Raw genomic sequence first — 22,457 nt, forward strand, 5'->3', positions numbered from 1 at the left:
GGGGATACGGAGACGGGAACTGTGCACGGTGCTCCCGGTGTGTGTGGGTCTGACCCAGGGGGGATACGGAGACGGGAACTGTGCACGGTGCTCCCGGTGTGTGTGGGTCTGACCCAGGGGGGATACGGAGACGGAAACTGTGCACGGTGCTCCCGGTGGGTGTTTGTCTGACCCAGGGGGGATACGTAGACGGGAACTGTGCATGGTGCTCCCGGTGTGTGTGTGTCTGACCCAGGGGGATACGGAGATGGGAATTGTGCACTGAGTTCCCTGTGTGTGTGGGTCTGACCCCGGGGGGGATACGGAGACGGGAACTGTGCACGGTGCTCCCTGTGTGTGTGGGTCTGAGCCAGGGGGGATACGGAGACGTGAACTGTGCACGGTACTCCCAATGTGTGTGGGTCTGACCCAGGAGGGATACGGAGACGGGAACTGTGCACGGTGCTCCCGGTGGGTGTGGGTCTGACCCACGGGGGTTTACAGAGACGGGAACTGTCCACGGTGCTCCCGGTGGGTGTTGGTCTGACCCGGGGGGATACGGAGACGGGAATTGTGCACTGAGTTCCCTGTGTGTGTGGGTCTCACCCAGGGGAATACGGAGACAGGAACTGTGTACTGTGCTCCCGGTGTGTCTTGGTCTGACCCAGGGGGGATACGGAGACAGGAACTGTGCACGGTGCTCCCGGTGTGTGTGGGTCTGACCCAGGGGGGATACGGAGACGGGAACTGTGCCCGGTGCTCCCTGTGTGTGTGGGTCTGAACCAGGGGGGATACAGAGATGGAAACTGTGCGCGGTGCTCCCGGTGGGTGTTTGTCTGACCCAGGGGGGATACGGAGACGGGAACTGTGCACGATACTCCCTGTGTGTGGGTCTGACCCAGGGGGGTTTACAGAGACGGGAACTGTCCACGGTGCTCCCGGTGGGTGTTGGTCTGACCCAGGGGGGATACGGAGACGGGAACTGTGCACGATGCTCCCTGTGTGTGTGGGTCTCAGCCAAGGGGGGATATGGAGATGGGAACTGTGCACGGTGCTCCCGGTGTGTGTGGATCTGACCCAGGGGGGGTTACGGAGATGGGAACTATGCACGGTGCTCAATGTGTGTGTGGGTCTGACCCTGGGGGGGGGGGGGATACGGAGATGGAACTGTGCACGGTGCTCCCGGTGTCTGTGAGTCTGACCCAGGGGGATACGGAGACAGGAATTGTGCACAGTGCTCCCGATGTGTGTGGGTCTGACCCGGGGGGTTACGGAGACGGGAGTTGTGCATGGAGTTCCCTGTGTGTGTGGGTCTGACCCGGGTGAATAAGGAGACAGGAACTGTGTACTGTGCTCCCGGTGTGTCTTGGTCTGACCCAGGGGGGATACGGAGACCGGAACTGTGCATGGTGCTCCCGGTGTGTGTGGGTCTGACCCAGGGGGGCGGATACGGAGATGGGAACTGTGCACGGTGCTCCCGGTGTGTGTGGGTCTGACCCAGGGGGGATACGGAGACGGGAACTGTGCACGGTGCTCCCGGTGTGTGTGGGTCTGAGCCAGACGGGATACGGAGACGGGAACTGTGCACGGTGCTCCCGGTGTGTGTGGGTCTGACCCAGGGGGGATACGGAGACGGGAACTGTGCACGGTGCTCCCGGTGTGTGTGGGTCTGACCCGGGGGGATACGGAGACGGGAACTGTGCACGGTGCTCCCGGTGTGTGTGGGTCTGACCCAGGGGGGATACGGAGACGGGAACTGTGCACGGTGCTCCCGGTGTGTGTGGGTCTGACCCAGGGGGATACGGAGACGGGAACTGTGCACGGTGCTCCCGGTGTGTGTGGGTCTGACCCAGGGGGATACGGAGACGGGAACTGTGCACGGTGCTCCCGGTGTGTGTGGGTCTGACCCAGGGGGATACGGAGACGGGAACTGTGCACGGTGCTCCCGGTGTGTGTGGGTCTGACCCGGGGGGGATACGGAGACGGGAACTGTGCACGGTGCTCCCGGTGTGTGTGGGTCTGACCCGGGGGGATACGGAGACGGGAACTGTGCACGGTGCTCCCGGTGTGTGTGGGTCTGACCCGGGGGGGATACGGAGATGGGAACTGTGCACGGTGCTCCCGGTGTGTGTGGGTCTGACCCAGGGGGGATACGGAGACGGGAACTGTGCACGGTGCTCCCGGTGTGTGTGGGTCTGACCCCGGGGGGATACGGAGACGGGAACTGTGCACGGTGCTCCCGGTGTGTGTGGGTCTGACACCGGGGGGATACGGAGACGGGAACTGTGCACGGTGGTCCCGGTGTGTGTGGGTCTGACCCAGGGGGGATACGGAGACGGGAAGTGTGCACGGTGCTCCCGGTGTGTGTGGGTCTGACCCGGGGGGATACAGAGACGGGAACTGTGCACGGTGCTCCCGGTGTGTGTGGGACTGACCCAGGGGGGACACGGAGAGGGGAACTGTGCACGGTGCTCCCGGTGTGTGTGGGTCTGACCCGGGGGGGATACGGAGATGGGAACTGTGCACGGTGATCCCGGTGTGTGTGGGTCTGACCCAGGGGGGATACGGAGACGGGAACTGTGCACGGTACTCCCGGTGTGTGTGGGTCTGACCCGGGGGGGATACGGAGACGGGAACTGTGCACGGTGGTCCCGGTGTGTGTGGGTCTGACCCAGGGGGGATACGGAGACGGGAAGTGTGCACGGTGCTCCCGGTGTGTGTGGGTCTGACCCGGGGGGATACAGAGACGGGAACTGTGCACGGTGCTCCCGGTGTGTGTGGGTCTGACCCAGGGGGGATACGGAGACGGGAACTGTGCACGGTGCTCCCGGTGTGTGTGGGTCTGACCCGGGGGGGATACGGAGACGGGAACTGTGCACGGTGCTCCCGGTGTGTGTGGGTCTGACCCAGGGGGGATACGGAGACGGGAACTGTGCACGGTGCTCCCGGTGTGTGTGGGTCTGACCCGGGGGGGATACGGAGACGGGAACTGTGCACGGTGCTCCCGGTGTGTGTGGGTCTGACCCGGGGGGGATACGGAGACGGGAACTGTGCACGGTGCTCCCGGTGTGTGTGGGTCTGACCCAGGGGGGATACGGAGACGGGAACTGTGCACGGTGCTCCCGGTGTGTGTGGGTCTGACCCGGGGGGATACAGAGACGGGAACTGTGCACGGTGCTCCCGGTGTGTGTGGGACTGACCCAGGGGGGACACGGAGAGGGGAACTGTGCACGGTGCTCCCGGTGTGTGTGGGTCTGACCCGGGGGGGATACGGAGATGGGAACTGTGCACGGTGATCCCGGTGTGTGTGGGTCTGACCCAGGGGGGACACGGAGAGGGGAACTGTGCACGGTGCTCCCGGTGTGTGTGGGTCTGACCCGGGGGGGGATACGGAGATGGGAACTGTGCACGGTGATCCCGGTGTGTGTGGGTCTGAGCCAGGGGGGATACGGAGACGGGAACTGTGCACGGTGCTCCCGGTGTGTGTGGGTCTGACCCAGGGGGGATACGGAGACGGGAACTGTGCTCGGTGCTCCCTGTGTGTGTGGGTCTGACCCAGGGGGGGATACGGAGACGGGAACTGTGCACGGTGCTCCCGGTGTGTGTGGGTCTGACCCAGGGGGATACGGAGACGGGAACTGTGCACGGTGCTCCCTGTGTGTGTGGGTCTCAGCCAAGGGGGGATACGGAGACGGGAACTGTGTACGGTGCTCCCGGTGTGTGTGGGTCTGACGCAGCGGGGTTTACAGAGACGGGAACTGTGCACGGTGCTCCCGGTGTGTGTGGGTCTGAACCGGGGGGATACGGAGACGGGAATTGTGCACTGAGTTCCCTGTGTGTGTGGGTCTCACCCAGGGGAATACGGAGACAGGAACTGTGCACGGTGCTCCCGGTGTGTGTGGCTCTGACCCAGGGGGGATACGGAGACGGGAACTGTGCACGGTGCTCCCGGTGTGTGTGGGTCTGACCCAGGGGGGATACGGAGATGGGAACTGTACACGGTGCTCCCTGTGTGTGTGGGTCTGACCAAGGGGGGGATACGGAGACGGGAACTGTGCACGGTGCTCCCGGTGAGTGGGTCTGACCTCGGGGGGATACGGAGACGGGAACTGTGCACGGTGCTCCCGGTGGGTGTTTGTCTGACCCAGTGGGGATACGGAGACGGGAACTGTGCACGGTGCTCCCTGTGTGTGTGGGTCTGAGCCAAGGGGGGATACGGAGACGGGAACTGTGCACGATGCTCCCTGTGTGTGGGTCTGACCCAGTGGGGAAACGGAGACGGGAACTGTACACGGTGCTCCCAGTGTGTGGGTCTGACCCGGGGGGATACGGAGACAGGAACTGTGTACTGTGCTCCCGGTGTGTCTTGGTCTGACGCAGCGGGGTTTAAAGAGACAGGAACTGTACACGGTGCTCCCTGTGTGTGTGGGTCTGACCCAGGGGGGATACGGAGACGGGAACTGTGCACGGTACTCCCAATGTGTGTGGGTCTGACCCAGGAGGGATACGGTGACGGGAACTGTGCACGGTGCTCCCGGTGGGTGTGGGTCTGACCCAGGGGGGTTTACAGTGACGGGAACTGTCCACGGTGCTCCCGGTGGGTGTTGGTCTGACACAGGGGGGATACGGAGACGGGAACTGTGCACGATGCTCCCTGTGTGTGTGGGTCTCAGCCAAGGGGGGATATGGAGATGGGAACTGTGCACGGTGCTCCCGGTGTGTGTGGATCTGACTGGGGGGGATACGGAGACCTGAACTGTCCACGGCACTCCCTGTGTGTGTGGGTCTGACCCAGGGGGGATACGGAGACGGGAACTGTGCACGGTGTTCCGGTGTGTGTGGGTCTGACCCAGGGGGGGATACGGAGACGGGAACTATGCACGGTGCTCCCGGTGAGTGTGGGTCTGAGCCAGGGGGGTTTACAGAGACGGGAACTGTACACGGTGCTCCCGGTGTGTGTGGGTCTTACCCAGGGGGGATACGGAGAGGGGAACTGTGCACGATGCTCCCTGTGTGTGTGGGTCTGACCCTGGGGGGGGGGGGGGGATACGGAGATGGGAACTGTGCACGGTGCTCCCGGTGTGTGTGAGTCTGACCCAGGGGGATACGGAGACAGGAATTGTGCACAGTGCTCCCGATGTGTGTGGGTCTGACCCGGGGGAATAAGGAGACAGGAACTGTGTACTGTGCTCCCAGTGTGTCTTGGTCTGACCCAGGGGGGATACGGAGACCGGAACTGTGCATGGTGCTCCCGGTGTGTGTGGGTCTGACCCAGGGGGGCGGATACGGAGATGGGAACTGTGCACGGTGCTCCCGGTGTGTGTGGGTCTGACCCAGGGGGGATACGGAGACGGGAACTGTGCACGGTGCTCCCTCTGTGTGTGGGTCTGAGCCAGAGGGGATACGGAGACGGGAACTGTGCATGGTGCTCCCGGTGTGTGTGGGTCTGATCCGGGGGGATACGGAGAGGGGAACTGTGCACGGTGCTCCCGCTGTGTGTGGGTCTGATCCGGGGGGATACGTAGACGGGAACTGTGCACGGTGCTCCCGGTGTGTGTGGGTCTGATCCGGGGGGATACGGAGACGGGAACTGTGCACGGTGTTCCCGGTGTGTGTGGGTCTGACCCAGGGGGGATACGGAGACGGGAAGTGTGCACGGTGCTCCCGGTGTGTGTGGGTCTGACCCAGGGGGATACAGAGACGGGAACTGTGCACGGTGCTCCCAGTGTGTGTGGGACTGACCCGGGGGGACACGGAGAGGGGAACTCTGCACGGTGCTCCCGGTGTGTGTGGGTCTGACCCGGGGGGGATACGGAGACGGGAACTGTGCACGGTGCTCCCGGTGTGTGTGGGTCTGACCCGGGGGGGATACGGAGACGGGAACTGTGCACGGTGCTCCCGGTGTGTGTGGGTCTGATCCGGGGGGATACAGAGGTATCTGCACGCGATGAATAAAGGTCTCACCTCGACTAGAGAGTTCTTGCTCAGGAGGCCAGTCTGGATGGCGGAGACGAGGGCTGGGATGGCCGTGAAAAGCTGGGTCTCGTCCAGACCACCGTCTCCCGTCTGGGACGTCAGATCGGGAAGCGACTGCGGGGACGGACTGTCTGAAAGGAGGGTCTGACGAGAGGGGCAGGGGAATGAGATGGGGACAGAGAGAGAGAGAGAGAGAGAGAGAGAGAGAGAGAGAGAGAGAGAGAGAGAGAGAGAGAGAGAGAGAGAGAGAGAGAGAGAGAGAGAGAGAGAGGGAGACAGAGAGAGAGAGAGAGAGAGAGAGAGAGAGAGAGAGAGGAGAGAGAGAGAGAGAGAGAGAGAGAGAGAGAGAGAGAGAGAGAGGGAGAGGGAGAGAGAGAGGGAGAGGGAGAGAGAGAGGGAGAGGGAGAGGGAGAGGGAGAGGGAGAGAGAGAGAGAGAGAGAGACAGGGAGAGAGAGAGAGACAGGGAGAGAGAGAGAGAGAGAGACAGAGACAGAGAGAGAGAGAGAGAGAGAGAGAGAGAGAGAGAGAGAGAGAGAGAGAGAGAGAGAGAGAGAGAGAGAGAGAGAGAGAGAGAGAGAGAGAGAGAGATAAAGCATTAGTTGGCCACATCACTTTCCTGGTCTCCGCACGGAAAGATCCCACGTTGAGAATCCTGCGGCCTTTCTGAAACTATCCCCCCCCCCACCTACCTTCGACCAACCTCCCCCCACCACCCCCAACCTCCCAATCTCCCGGCCACAGCCCCCAAATCCCCACTTCTCCCCACCTCCCCACCCTCCCTCTCCTCCCCCCAGCACCCGCCCGCCGAACCCCTCGGACCGTGACGGGTACCTGCGCGACGTGGCGGAGGGAGCGCTGGAGGTCGGCCAGGGTCCCGCGCAGCTCTGCGGCCTCCGACAGCTCCTCCTGGATCCTCTGCCTGTGGCTCTCCTGCAGAGGGAGGGTGGGGAGAGAGAATCTGCTTCATTTAACGCACACCACGCTCCCAGCGCCAACCCACGTCCCACTGAACACCCTCCCCCCCCCGCCCCACCAACCCGTCCGAGGTGAGGGAACCGAGCACAGGCGAGACCCTCACGAGGGAAATTGATGTTCGTTACAGTTGCCCCAACCAGGAGTAGGGTATAAATACAGCAACATAAAATGATAATTAAATAGTAATGTGTAGATTATAAATTATGCCAGGAAATAAGTCCAGGACCAGCCTATTGCCTCAGGGTGTCTGACCCTCCAAGGGAGGAGTTGTAAAGTTTGATGGCCACGGGCAGGAATGACTTCCTATGACGCTCTGTGTTGCATCTCGGTGGAATGAGTCTCTGGCTGAATGTACTCCTGTGCCCAACCAGTACATTATGTAGTGGATGGGAGACATTGTCCAAGATGGCATGCAACTTAGACAGCATCCTCTTTTCAGACACCACCGTCAGAGATTCCAGTTCCATCCCCACAACATCACTGGCCTTACGAATGAGTTTGTTGATTCTGTTGGTGTCTGCTACCCTCAGCCTGCTGCCCCAGCACACAACAGCAAACATGATCGCACTGGCCACCACAGACTCGTAGAACATCCTCAGCATCGTCCGGCAGATGTTAAAGGACCTCAGTCTCCTCAGGAAATAGAGACGGCTCTGACCCTTCTTGTAGACAGCCTCAGTGTTCTTTAACCAATCCAGTTTATTGTCAATTCGTATCCCCAGGTATTTGTAATCCTCCACCATGTCCACACTGACCCCCTGGATGGAAACAGGGGTCACCGGTACCTTAGCTCTCCTCAGGTCTACCACCAGCTCCTTAGTCTTTTTCACATTAAGCTGCAGATAATTCTGCTCACACCATATGACAAAGTTTCCTACCGTAGCCCTGTACTCAGCCTCATCTCCCTTGCTGATGCATCCAACTATGGCAATGTAACAAATGCAATAACATGTTGGTCAGACAAAGAGATACCAGGGATATTTTGAGGAACGATTCCAAAAAGCACAGTTAATCTGTTAGGTTGTAAATTAATTTTAAGTGCTTTAGAAATAGTCGAAAAAAACTGACTTTAGAACTGTCCCAGCATAGAACAGGTCCAAAACATGTGTGATAGTGTAGCTGTCTCAGTTTTACATCTATCACAATAACTATCAACGCTAGGGAATATTTTAGACAAACTCTCCGTCGTCAAATGGTAACGATGTACAATTTTAAATTGAATCAGTGAATAACTAGCACGGATCGAAGAAGAGTTAACCAGCTTCAGAATCCGCGTCCAATCCTCCGTCATAAAAGTCAAATTAAGTTCCTTTTCCCAATCCTGTTTAATCTTAAATAAAGGATGCTTATCCCATTGTAATAGTAAATTAGAAATTTTTCACCGAAGGGTTCATACTCAAAATAGTATCTAACAGGTCAGCATCCAAAATGTAAGGAAAATCACTGAAATATTTTTGTAAGGACTGTCTCAACTTGAAGGTATTGTAAAAAGTGTGAGTAAGAAAGAGAATATTCATCAACTAATTGTTCAAAAGACATCAGTCTATCCTCTTTGAATAGATCCAAAAATGAATTAATACAACCAACACACATCAAAGTTGCTGGTGAACGCAGCAGGCCAGGCAGCATCTCTAGGAAGAGGTGCAGTCGACGTTTCGGGCCGAGACCCTTCGTCAGGACTAACTGAAGGAAGAGCTAGTAAGAGATTTGAAAGTGGGAGGGGGAGGGGGAGATCCGAAATGATAGAAGAGGACAAGAGGGGGAGGGATGGAGCCGAGAGCTGGACAGGTGATTGATAAAAGGGATATGAAAAGATCATGGGATGGGAGGCCCAGGGAGAGGGAAAAGGGGGAGTGGGGGAAAAATCCCAGAGGATGGGCAAGGGGTATAGTCAGAGGGACAGAGGGAGAAAAAGGAGAGAGAGAGAAAGAATGTGTGTATAAAAATAAATAACAGATGGGGTACGAGGGGGAGGTGGGGCCTTAGCGGAAGTTAGAGAAGTCGATGTTCATGCGATCAGGTTGGAGGCTACCCAGACGGAATATAAGGTGTTGTTCCTCCAACCTGAGTGTGGCTTCATCTTCACAGTAGAGGAGGCCGTGGATAGACATATCAGAATGGGAATGGGATGTGGAATTAGAGATGCTGCCTGGCCTGCTGCGTTCACCAGCAACTTTGATGTGTGTTGCTTGAATTTCCAGCATCTGCAGAATCCCTATTGTTTGCGTATAAGTCGAGGGATAGAGTTTAAGAGTCGCGAGGTAATGATGCAACTCTATAAAACTCTGGTTAGGCCACACTTGGAGTACTGTGTCCAGTTCTGGTCGCCTCACTATAGGAAGGATGTGGAAGCATTGGAAAGGGTACAGGGGAGATTTACCAGGATGCTGCCTGGTTTAGCGAGTATGCATTATGATCAGAGGTTAAGGGAGCTAGGGCTTTACTCTTTCGAGAGAAGGAGGATGAGAGGAGACATGATAGAGGTGTACAAGATAATAAGAGGAATAGATAGAGTGGATAGCCAGCGCCTCTTCCCCAGGGCACCACTGCTCAATACAAGAGGACATGGCTTTAAGGTAAGGGGTGAGAAGTTCAAGGGGGATATTAGAGGAAGGTTTTTTACTCAGAGAGTGGTTGGTGCGTGGAATGCACTGCCTGAGTCAGTGGTGGAGGCAGATACACTAGTGAAGTTTAAGAGACTACTAGACAGGTTTATGGAGGAATTTAAGGTGAGGGTTTTATATGGGAGGCAGGGTTTGAGAGTCGGCACAACATTGTGGGCCGAAGGGCCTGTACTGTGTTGTACTATTCTATGTTCTATCTGTGTTCTGATATAAGTCCTGCAACAGCAGAGAAGTCTGTGCAGTGTTCACTCGCAGGGAAAAGGTCAGTTCCTCTCAGCCGTTTCACTTTCTTCGTCGTGAATCCTTCAGAGCCTCAGCAGTAACGTAACGCCTCCGAAGAAATCCTTCTCCAGAGAAGTCTCTCCTCCTTGCCTGCGCAAATCACTTGGACTTTCCGATTTACCACTTTAAGAACCGTTTTCGAATTTACCCTTTTAAGAACTGTTCCAGAGTTGCCCTGCAGCAGTTGACTGCCGGTTAAGTCAGTCGTGTGAATACCTCTCGCTGTGGTTGAGCGGAGTTTAATAAACCCCAAATTCCACCCAACCCCCCCAAGGGTGTATGTTTTGTTTAGTGATTTTGTCTAATCTGTAAACCAAGTTGGGGATATGCAGAAAGTGTGACATTAAAATATGCACTAATTTTAATGCGCAGCCTCTCCGTGAAGAATTAGGTTAGATTATGAGGACACTCAGTCCTCCTTTATTGTCATTTAGTAATGCATGCATTAAGAAATGATATAATGTTCCTCCAGAACGATATCACAGAAACACAGGGCAGACCAAGACTGAGAAAAAACTGACAAAAACCATATAATTATAACATATAGTTACAACAGTGCAAAGCAATACCATAATTTGATAAAGAACAGATCATGGGCACAGTAAAAAAAGTCTCAAAAACGATCTGATATCGTATCCATTAAATAGGGGCCGTGGACGATTCTGATCTGATGGAGACGGACGTGAGAGCACAGAGGGACATCTGGAGAAATTTCCGAAACGCTCGTTCGCTGCTGTCGTTACCGCGCGGTCGGGAACCTTCCGGAGGGAAGGCCTCAAAATCCCCGGCTTTGCCTGCTGTTGGCCACCGAGATGGAGGTCGCATCGTTCGGACCGAGATGGCGCTCGGTACTCGGTGTCGGAGAGCTCGAAGTTTTCGGACGGACTCAGAGTCGGACCGTGGTCGGGCACGGCAGGGAGAGTTTTTCTTCCTTCTCCCGTCTGCGTGAGATGTGGGACATTTGAGAGACTTTGAACTTTTTACTGTGCTCACGGACTTCATCAAGTTATGGTATCGATGCACTGTTGTAACTATATCTTATAATTATATGGTTTTTGTTAGTTTTTCAGTCTTCGTCTGTCCTGTGTTTCTGTGATATCACACCGGAGGAATATTGTATCATTTCTTAATGCGTGCATTACCAAATGACAATAAAAGAGGACTGAGCGTCCACATAATTTAACATATTATATTATCATGTTTATTCTATTACAACTGTAAGGAAGTCTACAGGGAGTTTGGCCTCATCACGTAGGACATCAATAGAGCAGCTCCTTAGCGACTAGCCAGCTAGTTTCAATAACATTAGCTACGCTAATGAACGAATGATACCTTTTAAATTCACCTCAACGTGTCGTTCACATTTTAACCCACCACGGGCAGTAGAAAAGTTACTGTTGCAAACGAGTGCAACGAACAACACTGTCGTTATTTTTGAGGTCGGCTGTAAAGCCCGCCCACAGAGAAAACTGATAGGTCTACTTAGCACGCAGAGAGACCAATCAGGATTCATTCATTCATTCATTTTTTTTCTCTCTCTCTCTCCCTCCCTCCCTCTCCCTCTCTCTCTCTCTCTCTCTCACTCTCTCTCTTTCTATCTCTATCTCTCTGTCAGAAAAATCGATTTCCAGGACACCGTATATAATTTCCGGGCATCAGGAAGCCGCTATCAATATGCAGGAGACTCCCGGAACTTCCAGGAGAGGTGGGATGTCTGGCACTCTTTGAAAATTTAGTAGATTTACTAGGACGTCACCTGGGTTTCATCACCTAAGTTACAGAGAAAGGTTGAACAAGTTGGGTCTGTATTCTTTGGAGCGTAGGAGGTTGAGGGGGGACTTGATAGAGGTATTTAAAATTATGAGGGGGATAGATAGAGTTGACGTGGATAGGCTTTTTCCATTGAGAGTAGGGGAGATTCAAACAAGAGGACATGAGTTGAGAGTTAGGGGGCAAAAGTTTAGGGTAACACAAGGGGGAACTTCTTTACTCAGAGAGTGGTAGCTGTGTGGAGCGAGAAGTGGTCGAGGCAGGTTCGATGTTGTCGTTTGAAGTTAAATTGGACAGATATACGGACAGGAAAGGATTGGAGGGTCATGGGCTGAGTGCAGGTCGGTGGGACTAGGTGAGAGTAAGAGTTCGGCACGGACTAGAAGGGCCGAGATGGCCTGTTTCCGTGCTGTAATTGTTATATGGTTATAAACTAAACTTGAATCTTGACTTTTTTATCCCTTGGATCATACAAGATTGAAGTGATAGAGGTGCACAAAATTCTGAGGGGTATTGATAGGGTAAATGCAAGCAGGCTTTTTCCACTGAGGGTGGGTGAGACGAGAGGTCATGGGTTAAGGGTGAAGGGTGAGAACTTTAAGGGGGCTGAACTGGAGGGCGGAGCTCGGGGTCGACGGCGGGACCCTCAGCAGTCCAGGGATCCCCCCAGAGTCGACAGGCCGGCTCACGAGGCGTTGGGTATGTTGGCCTCCATTGGTCAGGGGACTGAGGTCGGAGAGACGAGGCAGTCATGGTCGCCCACGCAGCTTTGCAATATTGTGTCCAGTTCTGGTCACCTCATTACGGGGAGATTTAGAGAGGGTGCAGAGGAGATTCACCAGGATGCTGCCTGGATTAGAGAGGGTGCAGAGGAGATTCACCAGGATGCTGCCTGGATTAGAGAGGGTGCAGAGGAGATTCACCAGGATGCTGCCTGGATTAGAGAGGGTGCAGAGGAGATTCAGCAGGGTGTGCCCTGGATTAGAGAGGGTGCAGAGGAGATTCACCGGGATGCTGCCTGGATTAGAGAGGGTGCAGAGGAGATTCACCAGGATGCCGCCTGGATTAGAGAGGGTGCAGAGGAGATTCACCAGGATGCTGCCTGGATTAGAGAGGGTGCAGAGGAGATTAACCAGGATGCTGCTGGGATTAGAGAGGGTGTAGAGGAGATTCACCAGAATGCTGTCCAGATTGGAGAGGGTGCCGAGGAGATTCATCGGGATGCTGCCAGGATTAGAGAGGGTACAGAGGAGATTAACCAGGAAGCTGCCAGGATTAGAGAGGGTGGAGAGGAGATTCACCAGGATGCCGCCTGGATTAGAGAGGGTGCAGAGGAGATTCACCAGGATGCTGCCTGGATTAGAGAGGGTGCAGAGGAGATTCACCAGGAAGCTGCCTGGATTAGAGAGGGTGCAGAGGAGATTCACCGGGACACTGCCTGGATTAGAGAGGGTGCAGAGGAGATTGACCGGGATGCTACCTGGATTAGAGAAGATGCAGAGGAGATTCACCATGATGCTGCCTGGATTAGAGAGGGTGCAGAGGAGATTGACCAGGATGCTGCCTGGATTAGAGAGGGTGCAGAGGAGATTCACCGGGACGCTGCCTGGATTAGAGAGGGTGCAGAGGAGATTCACCGGGATGCTGCCTGGATTAGAGAGCGTGTAGAGGAGATTTACCGGGATGCTGCCTGGATTAGAGAGGGTGCAGAGGAGATTCACCAGGATGCTGCCTGGATTAGAGAGGGAGCAGAGGAGATTCACCAGGATGCTGCCTGGATTAGAGAGGGTGCAGAGGAGATTCACCAGGGTGCTGCCCGGATTAGAGAGGGTGCAGAGGAGATTCACCAGGATGCTGCCTGGATTGGAGAGGGTGTAGAGGAGATTCACCAGGGTGCTGCCCGGATTAGAGAGGGTGCAGAGGAGATTCACCAGGATGCTGCCTGGATTAGAGAGGGTGTAGAGGAGATTCACCAGGATGCTGCCCGGATTAGAGAGGGTGTAGAGGAGATTCATCAGAGTGCTGCCTGGATTAGAGAGGGTGCAGAGGAGATTCACCAGGATGCTGCCTGGATTAGAGAGGGAGCAGAGGAGATTCACCAGGATGCTGCCTGGATTAGAGAGGGTGCAGAGGAGATTCACCAGGGTGCTGCCTGGATTAGAGAGGGTGTAGAGGAGATTCACCAGGGTGCTGCCTGGATTAGAGAGGGTGTAGAGGAGATTCACCAGGGTGCTGCCTGGATTAGAGAGGGTGCAGAGGAGATTCACCAGGGTGCTGCCCGGATTAGAGAGGGTGCAGAGGAGATTCACCAGGATGCTGCCTGGATTAGAGAGGGTGCAGAGGAGATTTACCGGGATGCTGCCTGGATTAGAGAGGGTGCAGAGGAGATTCACCAGGGTGCTGCCCGGATTAGAGAGGGTGCAGAGGAGATTCACCAGGGTGCTGCCCGGATTAGAGAGGGTGCAGAGGAGATTCACCACGGTGCTGCCCGGATTAGAGAGGGTGCAGAGGAGATTCAGCAAGATGCTGCCTGGATTAGAGAGGGTGTAGAGGAGATTCACCAGGATGCTGCCTGGATTAGAGAGGGTGCAGAGGAGATTCAGCAAGATGCTGCCTGGATTAGAGAGGGTGTAGAGGAGATTCACCAGGATGCTGCCTGGATTAGAGAGGGTGCAGAGGAGATTCACCAGGGTGCTGCCTGGATTAGAGAGGGTGCAGAGGAGATTCACCAGGGTGCTGCCTGGATTAGAGAGGGTGTAGAGGAGATTCACCAGGATGCTGCCTGGATTAGAGAGGGTGCAGAGGAGATTCACCAGGATGCTGCTGGATTAGAGAGGGTGCAGAGGAGATTCACCAGGATGCTGCTGGATTAGAGAGGGTGTAGAGGAGATTCACCAGGATGCTGCCTGGATTAGAGAGGGTGCAGAGGAGATTCACCAGGATGCTGCTGGATTAGAGAGGGTGTAGAGGAGATTGACCAGGATGCTGCTGGATTAGAGAGGGTGTAGAGGAGATTGACCAGGATGCTGCTGGATTAGAAAGGGTGTAGAGGAGATTCACCAGGATGCTGCTGGATGAGAGAGGGTGTAGAGGAGATTCACCAGGATGCTGCCTGGATTAGAGAACGTGTCAGAGCAATAACGGATGAGAGGTGACTCCATGAATGTCTACGAGACGATAAGAGGCACAGATCGAATGGACAGCCAGAGACCTTTCCCCAGGGCGGGAATGGTAGATAAGACACAGGATAATTTGAAGGTGATTGGAGGTAAGTACTGGGCCCACACCCAGCAATTCAGGAACAGTTTCTTCCTCTCGGCTGTCCGATTCCTGAACGGACACTGAACACCACCTGAACAATTCACCTAAATTTGCAGTTGACACAAAGCTGGGAGGCAGTGTGATATGTGAGGAGGATGTTATGAGAATGCAGGGTGACTTGGACAGGCTGGGTGAGTGGGCAGATGCATGGCAGATGCAGTTTAATGTGGATAAATGTGAGGTTATCCACTTTGGTGGTAAGAACGGGAAGGCAGATCATTATCTAAATGGAGTCAAGTTCGGAAAAGGGGAAGCACAACGAGTTCTAGGTATTCTTGTACATCAGTCACTGAAAGCAAGCATGCAGGTACAGCAGGCAGTGAAGAAAGCTAATGGTATGCTGGCCTTCATAACAAGGGGAATTGAGTATAAGAGCAAAGAGGTCCTTCTGCAGCTGTACAGGGCCCTGGTGAGACCACACCTGGAGTACTGTGAGCAGTTTTGATCTCCAAATTTGAGGAAGGACATTCTTGCTATTGAGGGAGTGCAGCGTAGGTTCACAAGGTTAATTCCCGGGATGGCGGGACTGTCATATGTTGAAAGATCGGAGCGACTGGGCTTGTATACTCTGGAATTTGGAAGGCTGAGAGGGGCTCTGATTGAAACATATAAGATTATTAAGGGATTGGACACGCTGGAGGCAGGAAGCATGTTCCCGCTGATGGGTGAGTCCAGAACCAGAGGCCACAGTTTCAGAATAAGGGGTAGGCCATTTGGAACGGAGTTGAGGAAAAACTTTTTCACCCGGAGAGTGGTGGATATATGGAATGCTCTGCCCCAGAAGGCTGTGGAGGCCAAGTGTCTGGATGTTTTCAAGGAAGAGATGGATCGAGTTCTTAAAGATAGCGGAGTCAAAGGTTCTGGGGATAAGGCAGGAACAGGGTACTGACTGTGGATGATCAGCCATGATCACAGTGAATGGCGGTGCTGGCTCGAAGGGCCGAATGGCCTACTCCTGCACCTACTGTCTGTTCTCTATTGTCTAGGGCGGGGAACCCATTTATACCAACTCTCCGCCTTCTATCGGTTAACCAATCCACTATCCATGCTAATACACTTCCTCCGACTCCATGCACCCCACATCTCATTTATAAGTCTCTTGTGCGGCACCTTATCGAACGCCTTCTGGAAATCCAAGTATACGACATCCACCCGTTCCCCTCTATCCACTGCACTCATTATGTCCTCAAAGAACTCCAGTAAGCTTGTCAAACAGGACCTGCCCTTTCTGAATCCATGCTGCGTCTGTCTAATGGAACCACTCGTTTCTAAATATTTCACTATTTCTCCCTTAATGACAGCTTCAAGCATTTCCCCGACTGCAGATGTTAAGCTAACTGGCCTTTAGTTGCCCATCTTTTGCCTACAACCTTTTTTTAAAGAGTGGAGTGACATTCGCTGTCTTCCAATCTGCCGGGACCTGCCCAGAGTCGAGAGAGTTTTGATAAATGATCACAAACGCGTCGACTATAACCTCCACCAGTTCCTTCAGCACCCTAGGATGCATCCCATCAGGACCAGGGGACGTATCTACCTTCAGACCCTCTAGTTTTCTCATCACTGTCTCTTCAGTGATTTTATCGAGGTCTTCACCTCCGATTTCGTCCATAACAGCCTTCCTTGGCATATTGGACATGTCCTCCACCGTGAAGACTAACACAAATGTATACACTGGAATTTAGAAGGATGAGAGGGGCTCTGATTGAAACATATAAGATTATTAAGGGATTGGGCACGCTGGAGGCAGGAAACATGTTCTCGATGTTGGGGGAGTCCAGAACCACGGGCCACAGTTTGAGAATAAGGGGCAGGCCTTTTAGAACGGAGTTGAGGAAAAACTTTTTTCACCCAGAGAGTGGTGGATATGTGGAATGCTCTGCCCCAGACGGCTGTGGAGGCCAATTCTCTGGCTGCTTTCAAGAAAGAGTTAGATGGAGCTCTTAATGACAGCGGAGTCAAGGGATATGGGGGGATAAGGCAGGAACGGGGTACTGATTGTGGATGACGAGCCACGATCACAGTGAATGGTGGTGCTAGCTCGAAGGGCCGAATGGCCTACTCCTGCACCTACTGTCTGTTCTCTATTGTCTAGGGCGGGGAACCTAAAACTAGAGGGGACAGCTTCTGGGTGAGAGGTTTCATTGGGGCCCAGAGGGCGGTCTGTCTGTGGAAGGAGCTGTCGGAGGAACAACACACGGAGAAGGACACGGACAGGAAACGGGACAATCCCGGGCGGACGGGGACTGGTCGGCCTGGTCCATTTGCGTCACGGTCTGATCTGGCAATTCTCAATATTGTGCACCCCCATCAAATATCCCCTGGTTTATACCCGCTGCAAAGAATAAAGCCCTTATAACACAGGTCCACAAGTCCCAGTAAATTGCCTCTGCACTCTTTCAATCCTGTCGACATCTCTCCCGTGGGGAGGTGACGAGACCTGCCCGTCATTCTCCAGATTGGACCTGGCCAATATCTTACACAGCTTCCACAGGACGTCCCGACCCTGTACCCAACACTCCTGCACCTATTGTCTATCGACCATGTGACCTACTCGAGAGACTGCCTAGAATTTCCCTACCGCATAGCCCTCTATCTTTCTAATCACCATGTACCTACCTATGAGTCTCTTAAAAGACCCTATCGTTTCCGCCTCCACCACCGTCGCCAGCAGCCCGTTCCACGCACTCACCACTCTGAGTAAAAAACTCACCCCTGACATCTCCTCTGTACCTACTCCCCAGCACCTTAAACCCGTGCCCTCCTGTGGCAACCATTTCAGCCCTGGGGAAAAAGCCTCTGACTATCCACATAATCACTGCCTCTCATCATCTTATACACCTCTATCAGGTCACCTCTCGTCCTCCGTCCCTCCAAGGAGAAAAGGCCGAGTTCACTCAACCTATTCTCATGAGGCACGCTCCCCAATCCAGGTAACATCCTTGTAAATCTCCTCTGCACCCTCTCTATGGTTTCCACGTCGTTCCTGTAGTGAGGCGACCAGAACTGAGCACAGTACTCCAAGTGGGGTCTGACCAGGGTCCTATATAGCTCTCGGCTCCGAAATCCAATTCCATAATTGATGAAGGCCAATACACCATTCGCTTTCTTAACCACAGAGTCAACCTGCTTTGAGCGTCCTATGGACTCGGACCCCAAGCTCCCTCTGATCCTCCACACTGCCAAGAGCATTACCATTAACACATCCACTCTATCTGTGTCCTCTGGTCCTAGACTCCCCCACTACAGGAAACATCCTCTCCACACCACTCTATCTGGGTCCTCTGGTCCTAGACTCCCCCACTACAGGAAACATCCTCTCCACATCCACTCTATCTGTGTCCTCTGGTCCTAGACTCCCCCACAACAGGAAACATCCTCTCCACATCCACTCTATCTGTGTCCTCTGGTCCTGGACTCCCCCACTACAGGAAACATCCTCTCCACATCCACTCTATCTGTGTCCTCTGGTCCTAGACTCCCCCCATTACAGGAAACACCCTCTCCACATCCACTCCATCTGTGTCCTCTGGTCCTAGACTCGCCCACTACAGGAAACATCCTCTCCACACCACTCTATCTGGGTCCTCTGGTCCTAGACTCCCCCACTACAGGAAACATCCTCTCCACATCCACTCTATCTGTGTCCTCTGGTCCTAGACTCCCCCACTACAGGAAACATCCTCTCCACATCCACTCTATCTGTGTCCTCTGGTCCGAGACTCCCCCACTATAGGAAACACCTTCTCCACGTCCACTCTATCTGTGTCCTCTGGTCCTAGACTCCCCCCACTACAGGAAACATCCTCTCCACATCCACTCTATCTGTGTCCTCTGGTCCTAGACTCACCCCCAAAACAGGAAACATCCTCTCCACATCCACTCTATCTGTGTCCTCTGGTCCTCGACTCCCCCACTATAGGAAACATCCTCTCCACATCCACTCTATCTGTGTCCTCTGGTCCTGGACTCCCCCACTATAGGAAACATCCTCTCCACATCCACTCTATCTGCGTCCTCTGGTCCTGGACTCCCCCACTATAGGAAACATCCTCTCCACATCGACTCTATCTGTGTCCTCCGGTCCTAGACTCCCCCACTACAGGAAACATCCTCTCCACATCCACTCAATCTGTGTCTTCTGGTCCTAGACTCCCCCACTATAGGAAACATCCTCTCCACATCCACTCTATCTGTGTCCTCTGGTCCTAGACTCCCCCACTATAGGAAACATCCTCTCCACACCCACTCTATCTGTGTCCTCTGGTCCTAGACTCCCCCACTATAGGAAACATCCTCTCCACATCCACTCTATCTGTGTTCTCTGGTCCTGGACTCCCCCACAACAGGAAACATCCTCTCCACATCCACTCTATCTGTGTCCTCTGGTCCTGGACTCCCCCACTATGGGAAACATCCTCTCCACATCCACTCTATCTGTGTCCTCTGGTCCTAGACTCCCCCAACTATAGAAAACATCCTCTCCACACCCACTCTATCTGTGTCCTCTGGTCCTAGACTCCCCCCACTATAGGAAACATCCTCTCCACATCCACTCTATCTGTGTCCTCTGGTCCTGGACTCCCCCACTATATGAAACATCCTCTCCACATCCACTCTATCTGCGTCCTCTGGTCCTGGACTCCCCCACTACAGGAAACATCCTCTCCACATCCACTCAATCTGTGTCTTCTGGTCCGAGACTCCCCCACTGCAGGAAACATCCTCTCCACATCCACTCTATCTGTGTCCTCTGGTCCTAGACTCCCCCACTATAGGAAACATCCTCTCCACACCCACTCTATCTGTGTCCTCTGGTCCTAGACTCCCCCACTATAGGAAACATCCTCTCCACATCCACTCTATCTGTGTTCTCTGGTCCTGGACTCCCCCACAACAGGAAACATCCTCTCCACATCCACTCTATCTGTGTCCTCTGGTCCTGGACTCCCCCACTATGGGAAACATCCTCTCCACATCCACTCTATCTGTGTCCTCTGGTCCTAGACTCCCCCAACTATAGAAAACATCCTCTCCACACCCACTCTATCTGTGTCCTCTGGTCCTAGACTCCCCCCACTATAGGAAACATCCTCTCCACATCCACTCTATCTGTGTCCTCTGGTCCTGGACTCCCCCACTATAGGAAACATCCTCTCCACATCCACTCTATCTGCGTCCTCTGGTCCTGGACTCCCCCACTACAGGAAACATCCTCTCCACATCCACTCTATCTGTCTCCTCTGGTCCTGGACTCCCCCACTATAGGAAACATCCTCTCCACATCCACACTATCTGTGTCCTCTGGTCCTGGACTCCCCCACTATAGGAAACATCCTCTCCACATCCACTCTACCTGCGTCCTCTGGTCCTGGACTCCCCCACTATAGGAAACATCCTCTCCACATTGACTCTATCTGTGTCCTCTGGTCCTAGACTCCCCCACTACAGGAAACATCCTCTCCACATCCACTCAATCTGTGTCTTCTGGTCCGAGACTCCCCCACTGCAGGAAACATCCTCTCCACACCCACTCTATCTGTGTCCTCTGGTCCCAGACTCCTGCACTATAGGAAACATCCCCTCCACATCCACTCTCTCTGTGTCCTCTGGTCCTAGACTCCCCCACCATAGGAAACATCCTCTCCACATCCACTCTATCGGTGCCCTCTGGTCCTGGACTCCCCCACCATAGGAAACATCCTCTCCACATCCACTCTATCGCACTCTCATCCATTAATCCCAGGAACACGCCCTCTGGACCCTCTCCAACACCAGTCCGTCTTTGCTGAGGAAAGGGGGTCAAAGCTTCTGACACTCTCCAAGTGTGGTCTGACCAGCGCCTGGCGAAACTTCGACATTCCAGCCTCGCTTTCCACTCCCGCCGCCCCGAGACGGGCGCCAAAGTCGGGCTTGCCCATCGAAATAATCGTGGTGGCTTGAGCGACCAGGAAAAATTGGGCGTCTGCAGCCGCCAACAGAACCGTTTACCGAACAGCGCAAAGATGCATGGGGAGGGCAGAGGGGGTCTTGGAGCTGGAAGAGAGAGAGGCAGACAGACACAGAGAGGGGAAGGAGAGGAGGAGAGAGAGAGGGGAAGGAGGGACAGAACGAGGGGAAGGAGGATCGAGGATCGAAGGGGAGGAGGGACAGAACAAGGGGGAGGAGAGACGAGAGGGGTGGAGAGAGTGAAGGGAAACCAGTGTGGACTCACAGAAGTTTCGATGGTATCGGCCAGGTTTTCAATCTGCTTCGTTTTCTCCGAGACCTGGTTTTCGAGCACCCCAATCCTCAAACACAGCTCGGCGTTCCTGGAAAAAGCAGGGGGAGGAAGAATTCAAATACGCCATTGGCCCAAACCCAAAAACAGTGACAGGCCCGTCCCCACCGGTACCGTATCCCGGTGTCACACAGTGACAGACCCGTCCCCACCGGTACCGTACCCCGGTGTTGTACAGTGACAGACCCGTCCCCACCGGTACCGTACCCCGGTGTTATACACTGACAGACCCGTCCCCACCGGTACCGTACCCCGGTGTTATACACTGACAGACCCGTCCCCACCGGTACCGTACCCCGGCCTCGCGCAGCGACAGACCCGTCCCCACCGGTACCGTACCCCGGTGTTATACACTGACAGACCCGTCCCCACCGGTACCGTACCCCGATGTCACACACTGACAGACCCGTCCCCACCGGTACCGTATCCCGGTGTTATACACTGACAGACCCGTCACCACCGGTACCGTACCCCGGTGTTATACACTGACAGACCCGTCCCCACCGGTACCGTACCCCGGTGTTACACACTGACAGACCCGTCCCCACCGGTACCGTACCCCGGTGTGGTACAGTGACAGACCCGTCCCCACCGGTACCGTACCCCGGCCTCGCGCAGCGACAGACCCGTCCCCACCGGTACCGTATCCCGGTGTCACACAGTGACAGACCCGTCCCCACCGGTACCGTACCCCGGTGTTGTACAGTGACAGACCCGTCCCCACCGGTACCGTACCCCGGTGTTACACACTGACAGACCCGTCCCCACCGGTACCGTACCCCGGTGTTACACAGTGACAGACCCGTCCCCACCGGTACCGTACCCCGGTGTTATACACTGACAGACCCGTCCCCACCGGTACCGTATCCCGGTGTCACACAGTGACAGACCCGTCCCCACCGGTACCGTACCCCGGTGTTGTACAGTGACAGACCCGTCCCCACCGGTACCGTACCCCGGCCTCGCGCAGCGACAGACCCGTCCCCACCGGTACCGTACCCCGGTGTTATACACTGACAGACCCGTCCCCACCGGTACCGTACCCCGGTGTCACACACTGACAGACCCGTCCCCACCGGTACCGTATCCCGGTGTTATACACTGACAGACCCGTCCCCACCGGTACCGTACCCCGGTGTTATACACTGACAGACCCGTCCCCACCGGTACCGTACCCCGGTGTTACACACTGACAGACCCGTCCCCACCGGTACCGTACCCCGGTGTGGTACAGTGACAGACCCGTCCCCAC

General features: G+C 54.8%; 1 protein-coding gene across 1 annotated transcript in view; it reads right to left on the reverse strand.

Moving 5' to 3' along the window:
- The window catches only part of LOC134342228 (rootletin-like), a gene marked incomplete at its 5' end in the record, with an annotated part of 160,362 nt that overhangs the window by 107,391 nt on the left and 30,514 nt on the right, over positions 1-22,457 (reverse strand). The window contains 3 exons of the mRNA XM_063040194.1: positions 5,944-6,099; positions 6,788-6,886; positions 21,140-21,236. Of these exons, the coding sequence (XP_062896264.1) occupies positions 5,944-6,099; positions 6,788-6,886; positions 21,140-21,236 (352 nt within the window). The remainder of the gene's footprint in view (positions 1-5,943; positions 6,100-6,787; positions 6,887-21,139; positions 21,237-22,457) is intronic.

The sequence above is a fragment of the Mobula hypostoma genome, unplaced genomic scaffold (genome assembly GCF_963921235.1).
Source record: "Mobula hypostoma unplaced genomic scaffold, sMobHyp1.1 scaffold_142, whole genome shotgun sequence".
NCBI lineage: Eukaryota > Metazoa > Chordata > Chondrichthyes > Myliobatiformes > Myliobatidae > Mobula > Mobula hypostoma.